Source organism: Cryptomeria japonica, chromosome 9 (genome assembly GCF_030272615.1).
Source record: "Cryptomeria japonica chromosome 9, Sugi_1.0, whole genome shotgun sequence".
Taxonomy (NCBI): Eukaryota; Viridiplantae; Streptophyta; class Pinopsida; order Cupressales; family Cupressaceae; genus Cryptomeria; species Cryptomeria japonica.
The window spans coordinates 650,760,409-650,777,410 of record NC_081413.1 but is presented as its reverse complement, the minus strand read 5'-3'; the positions used below and the strand labels follow the sequence as shown (position 1 = coordinate 650,777,410).

General features: G+C 35.0%; 1 protein-coding gene across 1 annotated transcript; it reads right to left on the bottom strand.

The window, feature by feature from the left end:
• Positions 1–4,526: 4,526 nt before the first annotated feature.
• On the bottom strand, positions 4,527–5,335 carry LOC131045752 (nuclear transcription factor Y subunit C-2-like). Its single transcript, XM_057979343.2, has one exon. It carries the CDS (start codon positions 5,303–5,305, stop codon positions 4,841–4,843), a length of 465 nt encoding a protein of 154 aa, XP_057835326.1. The 5' UTR covers positions 5,306–5,335; the 3' UTR covers positions 4,527–4,840.
• Positions 5,336–17,002: the final 11,667 nt, after the last annotated feature.

Below are 17,002 nucleotides of genomic sequence, written 5' to 3'. Positions count from 1 at the left end.
CAAATTAGACTTATAAATTTTAATGCACCCTTTCATGAATGCACCTTTGGATAATTTGATGTAACTTCAAGGTCAAGGACTTTGCCCATTCAAATCTCTTACGGGATACTCTTACATATGCCATAATTGTTGAGAATAAAGTAAGCATATACAAAGAAAGCATAGATTAATAATGATCAAATTTGATTTGATTAGTACATGTGATCAAACCATCAAATGGAACATGTACAAGCATAAATATAAACAACAATAAGACATGACATTGGAAACATTTGTTAGAATTAAGTGCTCACCAAAGAGATACCAAGTTTATTGTAATCCACTCAATATATCTTTAGTCTAACAACATTACAATAAGATAATAGCATGCCACTTGCGTAACACTATGAAACCTCTATAAAATACACTAAACGCATTGAGAAAAGAAAATAAAAAACCACCAAGTGGTTTCTATAAACCCTTAGCCACCAAAACCATGGTCCACAAACAAAAATCTATGCTCCACTACTCATTAAAACTTGTATTCAAGATAGAAACTGACTCATAATAAGATGTTCCACTCTTCCCAATGCAACTCCTGCTACAATAGGGGGCATCAAGAATTTTGCCTTCACTATATTATTGGATACCTATCATATATCAAAATCATAATTTGGAGGGACATTTTCGTATACTAATGCGTTTTCATGCTCTTAGATGCCACATTGGGCACATATGTTGCTCTAGTATCTTACACACTTATATCACCATCCTTTATTTTCCCATGTCAAGAGCAATATCATTTTGTATAGTTATCATCTTCAACCATTAGCTTATAATGCTTATCATTTAATATATTTGTATTCATATTATATGATGTATTCATTTATATAGTTATTACTTTGCATGAATACATCCTTACTTTCTAAATACATCTCTACATGTCATTTACTATTTTTCCTCTACTAAAATTCTTCTATCCTATGAATGCAACGAATTACTGGGGACATATTCTACTACTAACACTTTCATGCCAATTTTGTAGATAGTTTCAAGTTTTTATAGAGACTCATCTTTTGTAAATGAAATTTCTTGCGCTTTGCATACTTTTTCATTCATTGAACACCAAATGAGGAAAATCATTATAATTTTGTTTTTCGTAGAATTATTATAACTTCAATATAGGTAATATTTCTTGTCTCCAAACAATGATATTGACACTGGAATTCATATTGTATTTGTTCCTACTTGCCTTACAAAATCTACTCACATAATATTTGTACATGACAAAGGACAAATCATCAAAATCACATCCTATATATAGGGCCCATTACTTTATACAGACTTTAGCCTTTTGTACCCTTTGGTGTTTGCATATTTACTTTGCGTGAATGTTTATGAACTTGCTACATACTTCTAAGATAGGTGATCATTATAGGATCACCATGAATTTTGAAATAGGGGTAAAATGCAATGGTTAAGTTTGTAGACTAGTTCTATTTCCCATTTATTTTGTTCCCTTTTTAGGATAATTTGTTTATATATACAAACATTAACAGATTATATAATCTTGTGCAAAGTTGGACTCATTTTATTAGACTTTGTACCTATTCTTAAATACACACATTCTCACATATTTAGCTCTTATCTTATCACTTTATGTAGATATCCTAATACATTCACCTTTAAGCCTTTCATTTATTACACTTATTTGTACACCTATCCAAAAATACCTAGTATCCATCTAAATTTGAAAGTTTATCCACTCTAGGACATTTGTTGCAATCACAAGGTTTGACCCCATTGTTATAGACTTAAGCCCTATTTCTAAAATTTAATTCAAAATTTTGCCAATTAGCCCCCTTTAGTTTCTAGTCTTGAACTAAGTACATGATTTCTAAGTTTTTAGTTTCTAGTACATGATTTTTTGAAATTTGATGTTTTTAATTAATAAAGCAGTGTTAACTAGGGTGTTGACCCTTGACATTGCCAAAGACTATCAACATTAAAAAAACAGTAGACAAGGGTGTTGACCCTTAAAAACACAACCCAAAGGCAGTAAAAGAAACAACAAAATAGGGGTACAAACCACAGAGGAACCAGGGCCAGATAGGTGAAAAGAATCTATCAATCCTGCAACAACCCAAAACCCAGCTCAACGATGGAGAGAATCATCCAAGCCAAGGCAAATTTGGGGGAGGGGGAAATATTTTCCCTTCCTCTTGCGAAGAACCAGAGTCCAAGCAATACTATCATTAAGACTATCAAAAGAAGGATTGGGAGGGGAGGCCCCCGTAGACTTACAGTCAACATCGACAGTAGGCTGCTACAACAAAACAACATCATGAGAAATTTCGGTAGGACTGGATCGATGATGTAGAACAAGAGTAGTAGTCATAGGGCCAAAGGAGGCCAAGTCAATAGCGTCGAGGGGTTCAATAGATGAAATTTGATGTTATGTGCCTGTATACAAAGGAATTCAATGCATTCATTTTAAACAACCAAGGATCACTTTATCTTTCAAGATTTATTCATATTGCAATAGTTCAATTTGTATAATAACAAGAGATTAGATATGAACAAGTATTCTAGGAGCATATTCATATTTAAAGAGTATTTTTTTTTTTAATCTTGTACAGACGTTTGGAGACATGTTGACAGAGGAAAATGTGTTCCTTATGTAGCGTCCTAAAATTGCGACACTGGAAATTTCGACTGCATTTCGGTCTTCACGATGGCGACGCAACACGAAACCTGAATGGAGACCCCGAAACCTGTTTACGACACCAAAAACTGCATTTTTCAAGCACCCTGGTCTGAACCTCCTTTGCACCCTGCTGTCCCGGGAGGTGGCACCAGAGCGCCCAGCGCCCTGGTCCTTCAGGACCATGGCGCCCAGCGCCCTGGTCCCCCAGGACCATGGCGCCCAGCGCCCTGGTCCCTGGCCCTATTTTGGGCCCGGTCTCCTATGGGACTTCGAGTCTTTTTGTTTGCAAATTGGAAATTACCTTTCCTGGTCGGCCTAAGGTCGGGAAAAATCAGTCTATCAGCCCTAATTGACAAGTATATAAACTACATTTTCCTCTCCCACTTGGGTAGATAAAAAAGAAGAAGGAGATATATGTACAAGCGTGGAAACGATACTCAAGCATTCAAGCATTCAAGCATTCAAACATTCCTTCAAGCAATTGATCATTCTAAGTCTCCATTCAAGGCTAAGTGTTGCATTCAAGACAAGGATTCAACCATTGAAGAGGAGATCACATACTACTACATACAACACGTAACATACAACAACATCTATACCTTCGCATATAAGGATACAAACATCCTTACAACAAGGTATTATTACTTGTTTTACATTACAGACATTTACATTTACAACATTTCTCATTTCTTGGTTAATTCCAAAACCGGGGTTTGACCTAAAGGCAAACCCCTAATCCCTAACCCCCCAATCGTCTTCGCTTTTCTGTGTGTAGGTTGCAGGTACGCGGCTGAAATTGAAGATCTGGAATCCTTGTGCAGAGACGAACAGATCCCCCTTCGTTTCGCGGATTTTTCGGAGGACCGTGTGCACGCCGGGCGCCATCGTCCCGTCAACTTTTGCTCAAATTTGCAGGACAGCGTCGTATCGACATTTTACTGCTAATTCCAGGTCCGTAGCTTCATCCTATATCCCTATCTCAGTTTATAAGCGAATCTTTCTCACTTTCTATGCATTCCTAGCCTAATCTTTCTATGCACATTCTTTACAAAAGAGGGTAGCCTTGCTGTCTTAACCCTTGAAACTCATTTAGCATCCAATCTTGCCTTGTGTGGGATTGGATCTTGTGGGTTTCAACCCCTCTTTTGAATGTAAAGTCTCCCCTAAGTGAAAACCATCAACCCTAGCGACCTCCCTTCTCTCTCCTTGGAGTTGGAAGAGGGGAGAGCAACTAGGGTTCGATCGATTTTCCGCTTTACACCTTAAAAACACAATGACATCCTTTCTAAGGCATTTCTATATACCACTAGCCCTCAAACATGAGAAAAGAGCATAAAAGAAGAATATCATCAAGATGAACAATATATATCAAAATTTCACATTGTGTACAGTGTTGAATCTAGGCTCAACAGAAATATTAGTGATTGTGGACTTGACCCAAACTCATGAACTTGATCTCAAATAGAACATAGATTCAACAAAAAATTCAAGACATTCTACTAACAGAAGATCATAAATTTTAAATATAAATAATTAAAATTTAAAATTTTCATATAAAATAATTATTTTTTCACTTTTATTATTTATATACAATTTTAAACTAGATTAACCCGCAACTTCTAAATTAATTTAAAAACAAAGTTGTAAACATTTCAACCTAAACTAAGATCTTAAGGAAAGTTTTTCTTCCTATACAATCAATGAAGACATTAAAAGTTGTCTATCATAAACCAAACAATTAAACTTTGAAAACAAGACTTCAATATATATACAAATTTCCTTCAAAGATGTCTTTATTATAAAAGATGTTAATATATATACAACTTATTTCAAACCTGCCATTTTATGGATGGTTTCAATATATATACAACTTACTCTAAAACTATCTTTTTATAGAGTATTTCAATGTTTATACAACTTATTCCAAAGCTGCTTTTTATAGAAGGTTTCAATGACAACTTACTCCAAAGCTCTCTTATTTATCGAAGATTTATATCATCAATAAATTTGTTTTGCTATCTCTGATACAAGATAACACAAACCTACAATAATATCTCTTTGACTTCCATGCATAGCTCCCCACATTCAAAACATTAACAAATGTACAAGCCCTCAAACCCTATACAAAATTCCAGTGAGAAGATGAATCAAGATTCAGGAGGGCCACAAGAAGCCATTGGGGAACTGCCCATAGGTGAAGAAAGGATTATTAACAAGATCAAAAGCATTCAAGGAAAGAAGAGGAGGGTGAAGTGGTTTTGGCCTAGGAAGTACGTCCACAAGAAAATCAAACACCTCACTCTCGCTCACACCACTCCAAATGTCTTTGTTTTGCAGGGTACGTCTCTTGCCGTCCCGAGTTCGAATCCACGCCCGCAAACTCAGCTCTTTCATCATCATTTCACACGCCTTTCCCATCACAACAACTGCCTCAGCTGAAACCATCTTCGCCTCATCTGCTTTCATTATCTTCTTCACTCTCGCCAATGGCAAATCACCCCCACTTTTGTTTCTCACTTCATTGCTATTCAATCCTTGGATTTCCTCCATTTCCTTACTCCAAAGCTCTCTTAACTCGGCCTGTTCTTCAACACTCCCAATTTTTACTCTCTCCCCCATGGAAGGATAAATGGGAAGATACTTTTGTTTCTCCATATTTCTCTCTTCAATTGCAACACAAAATTTCTTATGATTAACTAAGGTGGTGGGCAACTTATATGAGAGGCTAATCTGTATACGTTTCTTATTGTTAGAGCTTTTCTTCAGCGGATAATTAGCTTTATGGCAGAGATTTTGTACAAGATTTTATCAGTTCCTGTAACACGTTAAGGTAATGGATAATCCATGGACCAAACGTTTTATTCTTCTGGGTGCTTTCTTTTACTGGATGCAAATCCATATACAAGGACTACACGGCATTAAATCTCTAGTTTTACTGGTTGGGTTTCTTGAAAAGATTTGTTTGGTGCAGTTTGTCCAAGTTAGTCTCTGGATTTTTTTATTGTTTGATTAGTCACTATTGTAAGTTATCCAAGGAAGAATGGAGAATGGTTACTGATCTTTGGATAGTCTTGGTTTGAGAGGGATTACCCAGTAGATTTCAATAAGAAGTTTGTAATAGACATCTTATAAAATTTTAAAAATATCTTTCTTTTTATATATTATTGTTTTAAGTGCATTTTTTTTATAAAGAGTTGGTATATCTCAGTCAAAATATTCGTTGTTTATATGTGGCACATCTTTCAGCTATATTGACTCAAACATATTTAATAATAATGTTGCTGGGCTTTAAAAAAAAAAAAAAAAACAGATTTGACTATTTAAAAATGGTATTATGATAATCAAATACAATTTTTTTTTGAAAATGATATTATGGATTATAGAAGTTTCATGTTTTTAATTCAATAAAATATTATAAAGTGTGGAAAGTGTGAAAACATTTTTACAAAGTGAGAAATTTTCAGAGATATGTGAATTTGTTTAATATTTATAATTGTAGACACTTAAATTTTATTTTTCCATGCACACAATAACATCTTATTGTCATTGTGAAAAGTGTATATCTTATATGTGTTTACTTTCATTTTTTATTTACTTTAAGTAGTGTGTTCCTAATGCAACACATAGTGTATTTATATTTGTGTTTCTTTTAATATATATGTGAAGATTGACAAATAACTTTATCTTGGCCCCATTCCATCTCCACACATCCCAAGGGTTTAGCTTCAATCTCAAATTTCTATTATTCATCACCTTGATTTATATTCATGGGTATGGAAGTGGTTTAGATTAGTTTTGTGTCAACATATTTGAACCCAACACTTTAAATTTTAGATTTTGAATTGGATCCATGTTCCCCTTGCCAACAAGTCATTATGAGCCAACTAAAACATATAGTATTTCAAATTATATGTTAGGGTATAATTTAAAGGGCATGCCTTAGTGCATTTCAATCCTATAAGACATGGTAACAACATTAATATTCACATAAGAACATAAGAGTAGCATCATAGAGGATCCTAAATGCATTATCAACTTACATCTAGGGGTTTGATAAAAGTATAATTAATAGTTTTCCTAACAAGGTCCTCAATATTGTCCCTAGAGACTACCCTCTTCAAATGTAGGTACGACAAGTCAAGGCAAAATATTTCTTGTTTGTATTTTTTTGTCAAATTTAATCCACATCCTAAGTATAGACTTGTGTGTAGGGTTTTATATGATCGAGTTTCCACACACAAGGCTTGAGGTTTGTTTCTATAGGTGCATCATTATACTTGACAATAAATAAAAAAATTTATTTACTTTAGTATATATGGTCCCTAATGAATCATAGCTCTTAGGCATAATGACAACTCTATTTTTTATACCTCTCATAGTATTCTAGCAAAATATTAGTATCGTAAAACATTTATGTTTATCGATTTATTTTGAACATTAATTAAAATATCTCTTACAACATTAGATAGTAGTTTCAACTCTAAATCTTAAGGTTTTATTATTGTGTAATAATTTATTTTAGGTAACTTTTAAGTCAAAATCATTTATTTTAATGCATTAACATGGTAAACCCAACATACCTACATAGGTCTTGCAATTTTTCTTAGGATTTGGTGCTTCTACAAAAGGTGCTAATCTAGCATGACATCCGCCTCCCGATCTTGCTAAACACTATTTTGGGAAGGCAAGAAACACGCCAGAGGAGGGACATCGAGCACAACAGATGAAGCTATCACAAGATCCAAACAAGGACTATGCTCATGTTGGAAGTCACATTGTTTGATTCTAGGACCTAGGATTAGGGTTTGTGAAAATTCATCTGATAAATTCTTGTCCACATCAACATATTCATACTCACTATCAGAAGCATTAGGAGTTGTATTGCCATTATGAATAACATTTCCACCCATTTCTTCATCAAATTTTATGGAAAGAGGAGCAAGAACACGAATAGGAGTAAAACCATCACATGTTTTGTGCAACTTATGATTTGGAGATGTAGGCTGAACATCTTGCTTGGGAGAAAAGGGAATCATGTCAACTGTCAGAGTCTAAGGAGACTGAGTATTTTGAGGGATAGTTTCATGAGCTCGAACACGACGTCTTCATAGGCATTCTCTCGCACAATGATTTTGTCAAGTCTTAGTGGAAGGCTGAGAAGGAGGAGGAACACTTGAAAAAGTAGGAATGTTTCTCTCCTTGATAGTTGAAGGTTTAGGTTGAGGTCTTTTAGGTTGAACAAGAGGATAAGCATGCCTCTTCTCTTGATAAGAGGAGGCAGGTGGAACTACATCATAGAAAGGAGGAATATTAGGTGTAGGAAGGAGACCAGGTCCATCATGAGGAGGAGGTATAGGTCTAACATTAGGAAGAATATTGTTATTCTCCTTGAGAGAAGGTAAAGTCACATCCATAGGAATAGGTTTTTGATCTTCTTTAGGAGGGAGATTAGTTCTATCTGTGAGGGGAAGAACCTCATCTTGAAGAATAATAGGAATGTCAATTGTTGGAGATCTAGGTTGACTTAAGGATAAGATCATATCATTCTTCCATTTTTGATAAGATTGAAAAAGAGCATTGCTCCTTGATGGAAGAGATTGAAATTGTTTGGGCCAAAAGAAATCAATAGGAACACTTGGGCTTCTTTTGGATGGACGAAATAAGCTATGGATCATGGTTATGATTTCTCCATTGTGAAGAAATTTTAGACACTAGTGGATTGGAGAAGCAATAGCCTTCATGGAAGATAGCCAAGGATAGCCCAACTTCACATGGATTTGCTCAGAAGAGGGTATGAAAACAAAGTCAACATCCATGGATTTAGTATGAACTTCAACAGTAAGGGTGATAGAGCCAATGGTAGGACAAGAGAATCCATCAAATAACTTCACAACCACATTAGAAGCATCATATATTGGTTTATGCAATCGTAAAGTGAAAAGATACTCCTTAGTGATGACATTAACCATGCAAGAGGGATCAATCAGGGCATCACGACAAGGGATATCCTTAACCTTCACAACTATGTATAAAGGGCTATTGGGTGCTCTAATGGTCTCGCTAGGGTCAAATGTAATACAAGGATCCTTAGGAGTATCTTGTGTTTCTACCATATTAACCAAGTTTGGAGCCATATAGGTGAATTCCTCAAAAGAGAAAGAATTAGGCACAATCTCAATAACATTAGAGGTAGGAGAAGGTAAGGGATCAGTGAAAATCTTAAGATTTTGATTAGGAGGAGCTACTGATTTATTCCCTTTATCATTCACACCTACCACATATATAGTATTATTATCAATCAAATCTTGAATCTTATTCTTCAATGCGGAACATTTCTCAGTATCATGACCAGATTGACGATGAAATTGCTAGAAGGAATTGTTATCAAAATAAGGGGATGCAAGATCAAAAGGATCAATTTGTTTTATAGGAGGAAGTTTGAAAACATTTTTGTGCAACAACTGAGACATAATACTATGTAAAGATTCATTCAAAGAAGTAAATTGTCTTTCTCTTTGGAAAAATTTAGAAATAGAAGGCACGCCTGTTGTAGCATTCACATTGTGGTTGTTGATTGTATCATTGAACTTGATGAATCTTTTTGTTGGTTTGAACTTTGCAAATGGTTGTTGAACACTTTTCCCCTTATCACTCAGAGTCATAGGAGTGGATTGCTCCATTTGACTCATAGCCAGTTGATAATTGTGAAGTGTTGTGCACAACTACGGAAAGGAAGTAAACTCAGACAAAAGAAGCTTTTCCCTGATATATTTTTGTAAATTAGAAATCAAAATTATTTGAATATCATTATCAGGTATATGAAAAGAAATTTGAGCACGCAAATGCTTATATCTACTAATGAAATCAGTCATTTTTTCTTTAACACCTTGTTTACAATGCATTAAATCAGTCAAAGTGATCTTACGACCAATGTTGTTTTGAAATTGTTGGATGAAAGCATTTGCTAGTTGTTGAAAGGAAGTGATAGAATAAGAAGGAAAAGAGCAATACCATTGTAAATCTTTATCTCTTAGTGTTCTTGTAAACAATTTTGCAAGCAATCTTTGATCATAAGCAAAATCAGTACACAAAGTTTGAAATGTTTTGACATGCGTAAGAGGATCACCTTTTCCATTATAGAGTTCCAATTAAGGGCTCTCAACATGTTTAGGTGGCACAACTTTAACAATACCAAGATAAAGTGGGCTCGCAACATCAAAGGTGGGCACACTAAACTTGGATTGACTCATAGAAGCAATTTGTTGTTGTTTAAGGAAGACATGGTTTGAGCAAGATTGTTAATTGTCATTTCGGTAGAAGAATTGATGTTAGACATAGTTGATTGAGAAGGTGGTGTGATGTTATTGAAAGACGGCATGGACTGAGAATAAGGTGGTGGGACATTATGATAAGTAGGCATAGGTGATGATTGGGTAGGAAAAGGGACACTCTAAGGAGGAATAAAGTTGTGAAAGTAATTGCCCCCTTATGTCACACTGATTGGTTGAGGAATAATAGGAACACTTATGGAAGACATAGGTAAAGAAGAAGGATTGCCCCCATGACCCATGGTTGTAGGAATGACATTTTGAGTTGAAGTAGCCATGATGTTGGAGGTGAAAGTAGGAATGCTAGTCATAAGAGTAGTCAAAGGAATTGAAGGATTGACTTTTGTTGAAGGTTGTGAATAACCCAGGGTTTCAACACAACCCTTGATAGGCATGACATTAGAATCAACAATATGTGCAATGCCACGTAATATATCAATTCTATTCTTATCACTTTGAATCATGCGTTTAAGGCCTTCAATTAATGGGAGAGCTTCACTATTAGCGTATTATTGGGACATCCATTGTTGAAAGTTATCAAATTGATTGTCCAATGTGGAAATTTGATCTATAGAAACCCTAGTTAAAGCTTCTTCTTCATTATGGGATTCATCAATGGGGTGAATAGGCACATGATTAGGATGGGAAGAATTAGCATGATCCTCATTAAAGAAGTCACCCAAATTAGGCTCCATCTCCTCGGTAATTAAACCTTGGGAAGCCTTAATTCTAATGCTTCGTATAACGGGGATAGGATAGGTAGGACTAATACTGGTAAAACTCATGCACTAGAGGGAAAATTTGAATTTTGAATTTTGGAGCAAATCTTACCAAAATTGATTAATGCAATATTTAAGAAAATAATGATGACATAGTTTGAACTTTGTTGGCGGAAGAGGATGACACAATTTTCAAAAAAAAGAAAGGAAATTAAAATTTTTAAAATTAGGGCGAAGGGAATAGCACTTAATTTTAAAACCAAAATTTTTAAAATCAGGGCGGACTATAATTAACCTCTTAATTTTAAAAATGTTCTTGAAATTTGAAATGTTGAATTTTGGAGGTATTTCCAATTCTAGAGGGATAAAAAATTGACAAAATCAGCCAATCTTTTGGATTTAGGCTATTAAATACACTCATAACAGTTTCCCGAAATTTCAGAAAAAAAGCCAAGGATTGTGGCGGGAACGCACATGGTCTGACCAATTTTTTAAAAAATTTATAGGGATGAATATTATGATGATTTCAAACCTAATGGATAGGGACACCTTGGAAAATGTTTAGAAATCTGAATTTAAATGAAATTGATTTGAAATTTGCACAAAATCCAATTAATTTTGAAAATTAGGGTTTGATGACCTAACCACTTAATTTTGAAATTTAAATTTTGGGAAAAAACGGGGGAAATTGAAAATTTGAATTGTAGGAATGAAGACAAGTCTGAGAACAATAAAAAATCTGAAAATTAAATGGAAATCCAATTTTTGCACAAGTTCAAGATGATTTTTGAAAATTAAGGTTTTAACAAGTAACCTCTTAATTTTGTAAATTTTATTTGCAAATTGAACAAGACAATGAGGAAATTGAATTTGACAAACAAAGCGATTTTCAAATCTAAGATAACCACAAGCAATTTTTATAAATCATGAGTTCAATTTTAATTTGAAAAACTAGGGTTTTTAATGATTTAACCACTAAGTTTGTAGAAATTTGAAACTTGCAAATGAAAAATATGCAATTTTATTCGAAGGAAAGCATGCAAGACATCGGGTTCACCAAAATGTAATGTTGGTGAAATGTGAATGAGAGATCAAGAGGAAAACTACCCTTTCCCTCCAAAGAGAGACAAGAGTTTCACTACAGGTTTCCCTTCAAACACTTTTCACCTAGTTACATTGGAAGAGGAGAGGAGAATTCCCTAGATTCAACCTTCAAAGATGAAGATTGAATTCTAAATGAAATGTGAATGATAAGTTGATCCCCTCTTCCTTATTTGAAATGGAAAGAAATTAATTGAATTATGTAGTGCAAAAGTGACAAAGAACTGATTATAACTTAAGATCAGAATATGGGATGAAGTTGTGCACTTGGATCTAGAAGTAATATGTCAATACGAAGTCGCCCTGCGAATTTGACGAAAAGTTGCTTGGATTGTGGCGGGAATGTACATGGTCCTCTGAAAAATCAGTGAAAAGAAAAGGGTTTTTCCACCTCTACAAATGGAGCCTGAATCTGAAAGTACATCTATGCACCTACAACCTACACACAGAAAAGAGAGGAAAATGGGTTGGGATAGGGGGTTTTCCTTTAGGTTAAACCTCAGTTTTGGAATTAACCACGTAATGAAAGAAAGTACTTGCAAGTAGATGTAAATGAAAGACTGAATTGTAAATCACCTCAAGGGAGGTTGTGATAGCAATGTTGATAGAAGTTCTTGAGTGAAATTGAATGTTGGAATCAATATCCTCTTCAATGGTTGAATCCTTGACCTGAATGCAACGCCTAGCCTTGAAGGGAGACTTGAGAATGCTCAATGCTGGAAAAGAATGCCGAAATGCTTGATTGCTTATGCCACTTGACAAACTCCAATCTTCTTCAACTTTTTATCCTTGCAAATTAGAGGATGAATTCTCCTTAAATACATGTTAGTGGATTTGATTTTCGTCACAGGCCGACATCGGGGGACTTTCCTGCCCAATGCACAACCCATAATGCATGCTCTAGGAAGGTCCTATGCCAAAATAGGGCAGGGACAGGGGCGCCATGCCCCTGTCCTGGGAGGAAAAAGCCACCACGCCCCTATCCTGTGAGGAAAAGGGTGCCATGCCCTTGTCCTGGTGGGAACAGAGGCACCACACCCCTATCCAAGTGGGGATAGTGGCACCATGCTTGTGTCCTACCCCTTTCTCCAGGGCAGAGTGCAAACAGGGTGGTGTGGAGGCCAAGAAAGAAGCTAATTCTGATGGTTGAGTAGTCTCTGATCTCCGATCAGGCTAGAGGATTCGATCTCGCATGCGTGAGGACCCTAATGCAGTCGAAAATTGCTAGGGTCACAATTTTATGACACTACACAAATATATTTTTTGTTAATTCTTCGCTCATATTTGATTAGGTTTTGCATCCACCTATTATTCATGTCTTTCAATATATTTATCTTTGATGACTACTCACCCATCCTTGTACTATATCATTGATATATTCTTATAGAACTCATTATGATAAGTTACATATTAGACCATTATTATCTACATACTATGCTTATTTAAATTATATTACTTTTATACATGCATATAGTACAAATATGATTCATTAAGGTAAATAATAGTTCAATTCAAATGCAATAGTGATTCTTTGTCATGTTCTTTTATAGATTAATCAAATTTTGTCTCTAGAATTTGTGTCACTTGTTATTCTCATTCTTTCCCTTCTAGTGCCTCTTCCTTACTAGATTTTTTTGTGTACATATTGATATCGAACCCTTCTTTGATTTCCATGGAGACTCTCCATTGGATCCTTTTGTACTTTATTATGATGTATATATTTGAGTAATTGTGGAGTGTATATATATATATATATATATATATATATATATTTTATTAAAAAAATGCATGACTTAGATGTGCATTAGGATAAAGAATAAGATTCAAGGATATGTTATATTATTTAGTTAGTATACATAAAGATAATGTACTACTAGTTGATGATACATCTTCATCATCATTCCATACTAATAATACACATGGCATGTGTGCAAATATGGATATGGGATATGTTGAGAATGATAGAGAGCTATGTTGACAATTATGAACAATGACTTAATAAGAAAGATGCATATAATATTATAAAATCCAATTTGGAATATTCCATTTTAATCTATCCCCCCAAAGTAGATTTGTGGGAACATATTTTATAAAGTATGATGATAGAGATTATTGAATACTATATTTATAATATTTGTAAACTATATGCTTTGCCCGTTTTCATGAGGACAAGTGTAACAACCTCAAGTTGCAAAAACTTTTTTCAACACATGTCAAGAAATTCATTGTAGAAGATAATTTATAAATGCATATAAAAAAATTATAAATATTTTTATTTAATATTTTAATAACCCATGGTTAATTTTCTTTTTATATTTATGTCCAAAGGTTTAGAAAATTTTAATGAAGGAAAATGTATTCAATGTTTTAAAGAGTTAAATGATGTACAAAGAAATAATTGTATTAAATTAAAGAGATTGCATCTAGTTATGTGCATAATTTTTGTATTTTCATTTAACAATTAACATTATAACTTTAATACACATCTTTCTGATTTGAATTCGACTAAGAAAAAAACCCACTAATTATTTAAACATGTATTTGTAGCATCCTAAAATTGTGACACTTTCAATTTCGACCGCATTTGGGTCTTCACGATGGCGATGCAACACAGAACCTAAATGGAGACCCTGAAACTTGTTCATGACATCAAAAACTGCATTTTTCAACACCCTGGCCTGATCCTCCTTGCACCCTGCTGTCCCTGGAGGTGGGACCATGGCGCCCAGTGCCCTGGTCCTTTAGGACCATGGTGCCTAGTGCCCTGGTCCCCCAGGACCATGGTGCCCAGCGCCCTGGTCCCTGGCCCTATTTTGGGCCCGATCTCTTATGGGGCTTCGGGTCTTTTAGTTTGCAAATTGGAAAATAATGTTTCCTGGTCGGCCTAAGGTCGGAAAAATCAATCTTTCAACCCTAATTGACAAGTATATAAACTACATTTTCCTCTCCCATTTGGTAGATGGAAAAAAGGCGGAAGCGATATTCAAACATTCAAGCATTCAAGCATTCAAGCATTCCTTCAAGCAATTGATCATTCTAAGTCTCCATTCAAGGCTAAGTGTTGCATTCAAGACAAGGATTCAACCATTGAAGAGGAGATCACATACAACATACAACATACAACATACAACAACAATTACACCTTCGCATGTAAGAATACAAACATTCTTACAACAAGGTATCAGTACTTGTTTACATTACAATCATTTACATTTACAACATTCTCATTTCTTGGTTAATTCCAAAACTGGGGTTTGACCTAAGGGCAAACCCCTAATCCCTAACCCCTCAATCATCCTCTCTTTTCTGTGTGTAGGTTGCAGGTACGCAGCTGTAATTGAAGATCTGGAATCCTTGTGCAGAGACGAACAGATCCCCCTTCGTTTCGTGGATTTTTCGGAGGACCGTGTGCACGCCAGGCGCCATCGTCCCATCAACTTTTGTTCAAATTTGCAGGACAGCGCCGTCTCAACATTTTACTGCTAATTACAGGTCCGCAGCTTCATCCTATATTCCTATCTCTGTTTATAAGCGAATCTTTCTCACTTTACATGCATTCCTAGCTCAATCCTTCTATCTACATTCTTTACAAAAGAGGGTACCCTTGCTGTCACAACCGCTTGAAACTCATTTAGAATCCAATCTTGCATTGTGTGGGATTGGATCTTGTGGGTTTCAACCCCTCTTTTGAATGTAAAGTCTCCCCTAAGTGAAAACCGTCAACCCTAGTGACCTCCTTTCTCTCTCCTTGGAGTGGTGGGGGGAACACTTAGGGTTCAATCGCGATTTTCCACTTTACATTTTGGTGAACCCGATGTGAACATCCTTTCTGATTATTCATGGTTAGATCTGAAAAATTGGCTGCCTTGATTACATTTCCATGTTTGATCTTTTGCAAGTTTTAGAGGTGAATTGCATAAAAACCCTAAATTTTCTTTTTAGTAATTAAGCTTGTGAAATGTCTAATTGTTAATGCTTGTTTCAGATCTACCCTTCTATTGCAAATTATCAATTCATATTTGTGATTTAATTCCGAAAATTAAGTGGTTAAGTGTCAAAACCCTAATTTTTAAAACCCTCTTGATTCAACCTTTGACCGACAATTTCACTGATCAAAACATCTCCAAATCAGCTGTAACTTTGGATTCCGCAACAAAATCATAATATCTTTCATCCCTGAAAATTTGGAAAAAAGTTACGAGGACCGTGTGCACCCTGAGCGCCATTGTCCCCGACATTTTTTCCGAAATTTCGGGAGCTAGATCTTACTGTATTTTTCTACTAAAATCCAGAATTTTGGCTGATTTTATCAATTCTAACACTTTCAAGATTAAGGTCAAAGTCGGTCTAGTGATTGCTTGGATTAAGGTTTCTAATCATTCAAAAATCGTTGAAATTGAAATTTTGTGTCGAAATTGTGTTCTTACTGTCCTAAATCTAAAAAGTGTGTTGGCATTCATTTGAAATTTCAGTGCTTTATTCAAATTTTTGCAATTTGTAAGTTTTGAAATTAAGTGTTTAATTGCAACAACTTTGATTTCCGCTTTCAAAATTGAATTTTGCATGAAATTGAGTCAACTTTTAAATTTCAAAACTTGCATTGCTTTTGGTATTCCCTCTAAAATCATAAAATTCAAAATTTCAGTTTCTCTCTCTTTTTCAAAATTCAAATTTTGCATTTTTCAACAATCTTGGTAGGGTTCAATTTTGAGATTGCAACTTTAGTTTGGCCTATCTACAGATCATAAAATCACTCAATTTTTTCAGATTAGCTTTAAAATCATCATAACTTTCATCCCTGAAAATTTCGAAAAAAGTTGCGAGGACCGTGTGCACTCCGTTCGCCACGGTCCCTGACATTTTTTTCGAAATTTCGGGAGATTGTCGTGATTGCATTTAACAGCTTAAATCTAGGAGATTGGCTGATTTTATTGAAATTTTCTACCTCTAAAATTCAAAATCTTCTCTCCCTCTCTAGTGCATGAGTTTTACAACAATAAGCCCTACTTACACTATTCCCGTTAGACGAAGCTGTAGAATTAAGTCTTTCCAAGGTTTAATTACCGAGGAGATGGAACCTAATTTGAATAGCCTTTTTAACGAGGACATGGGTAATTCCTCTAATCCTCCTAATGATGAAGAAGCTCTCCATGAGGTTTCTGTAGAAC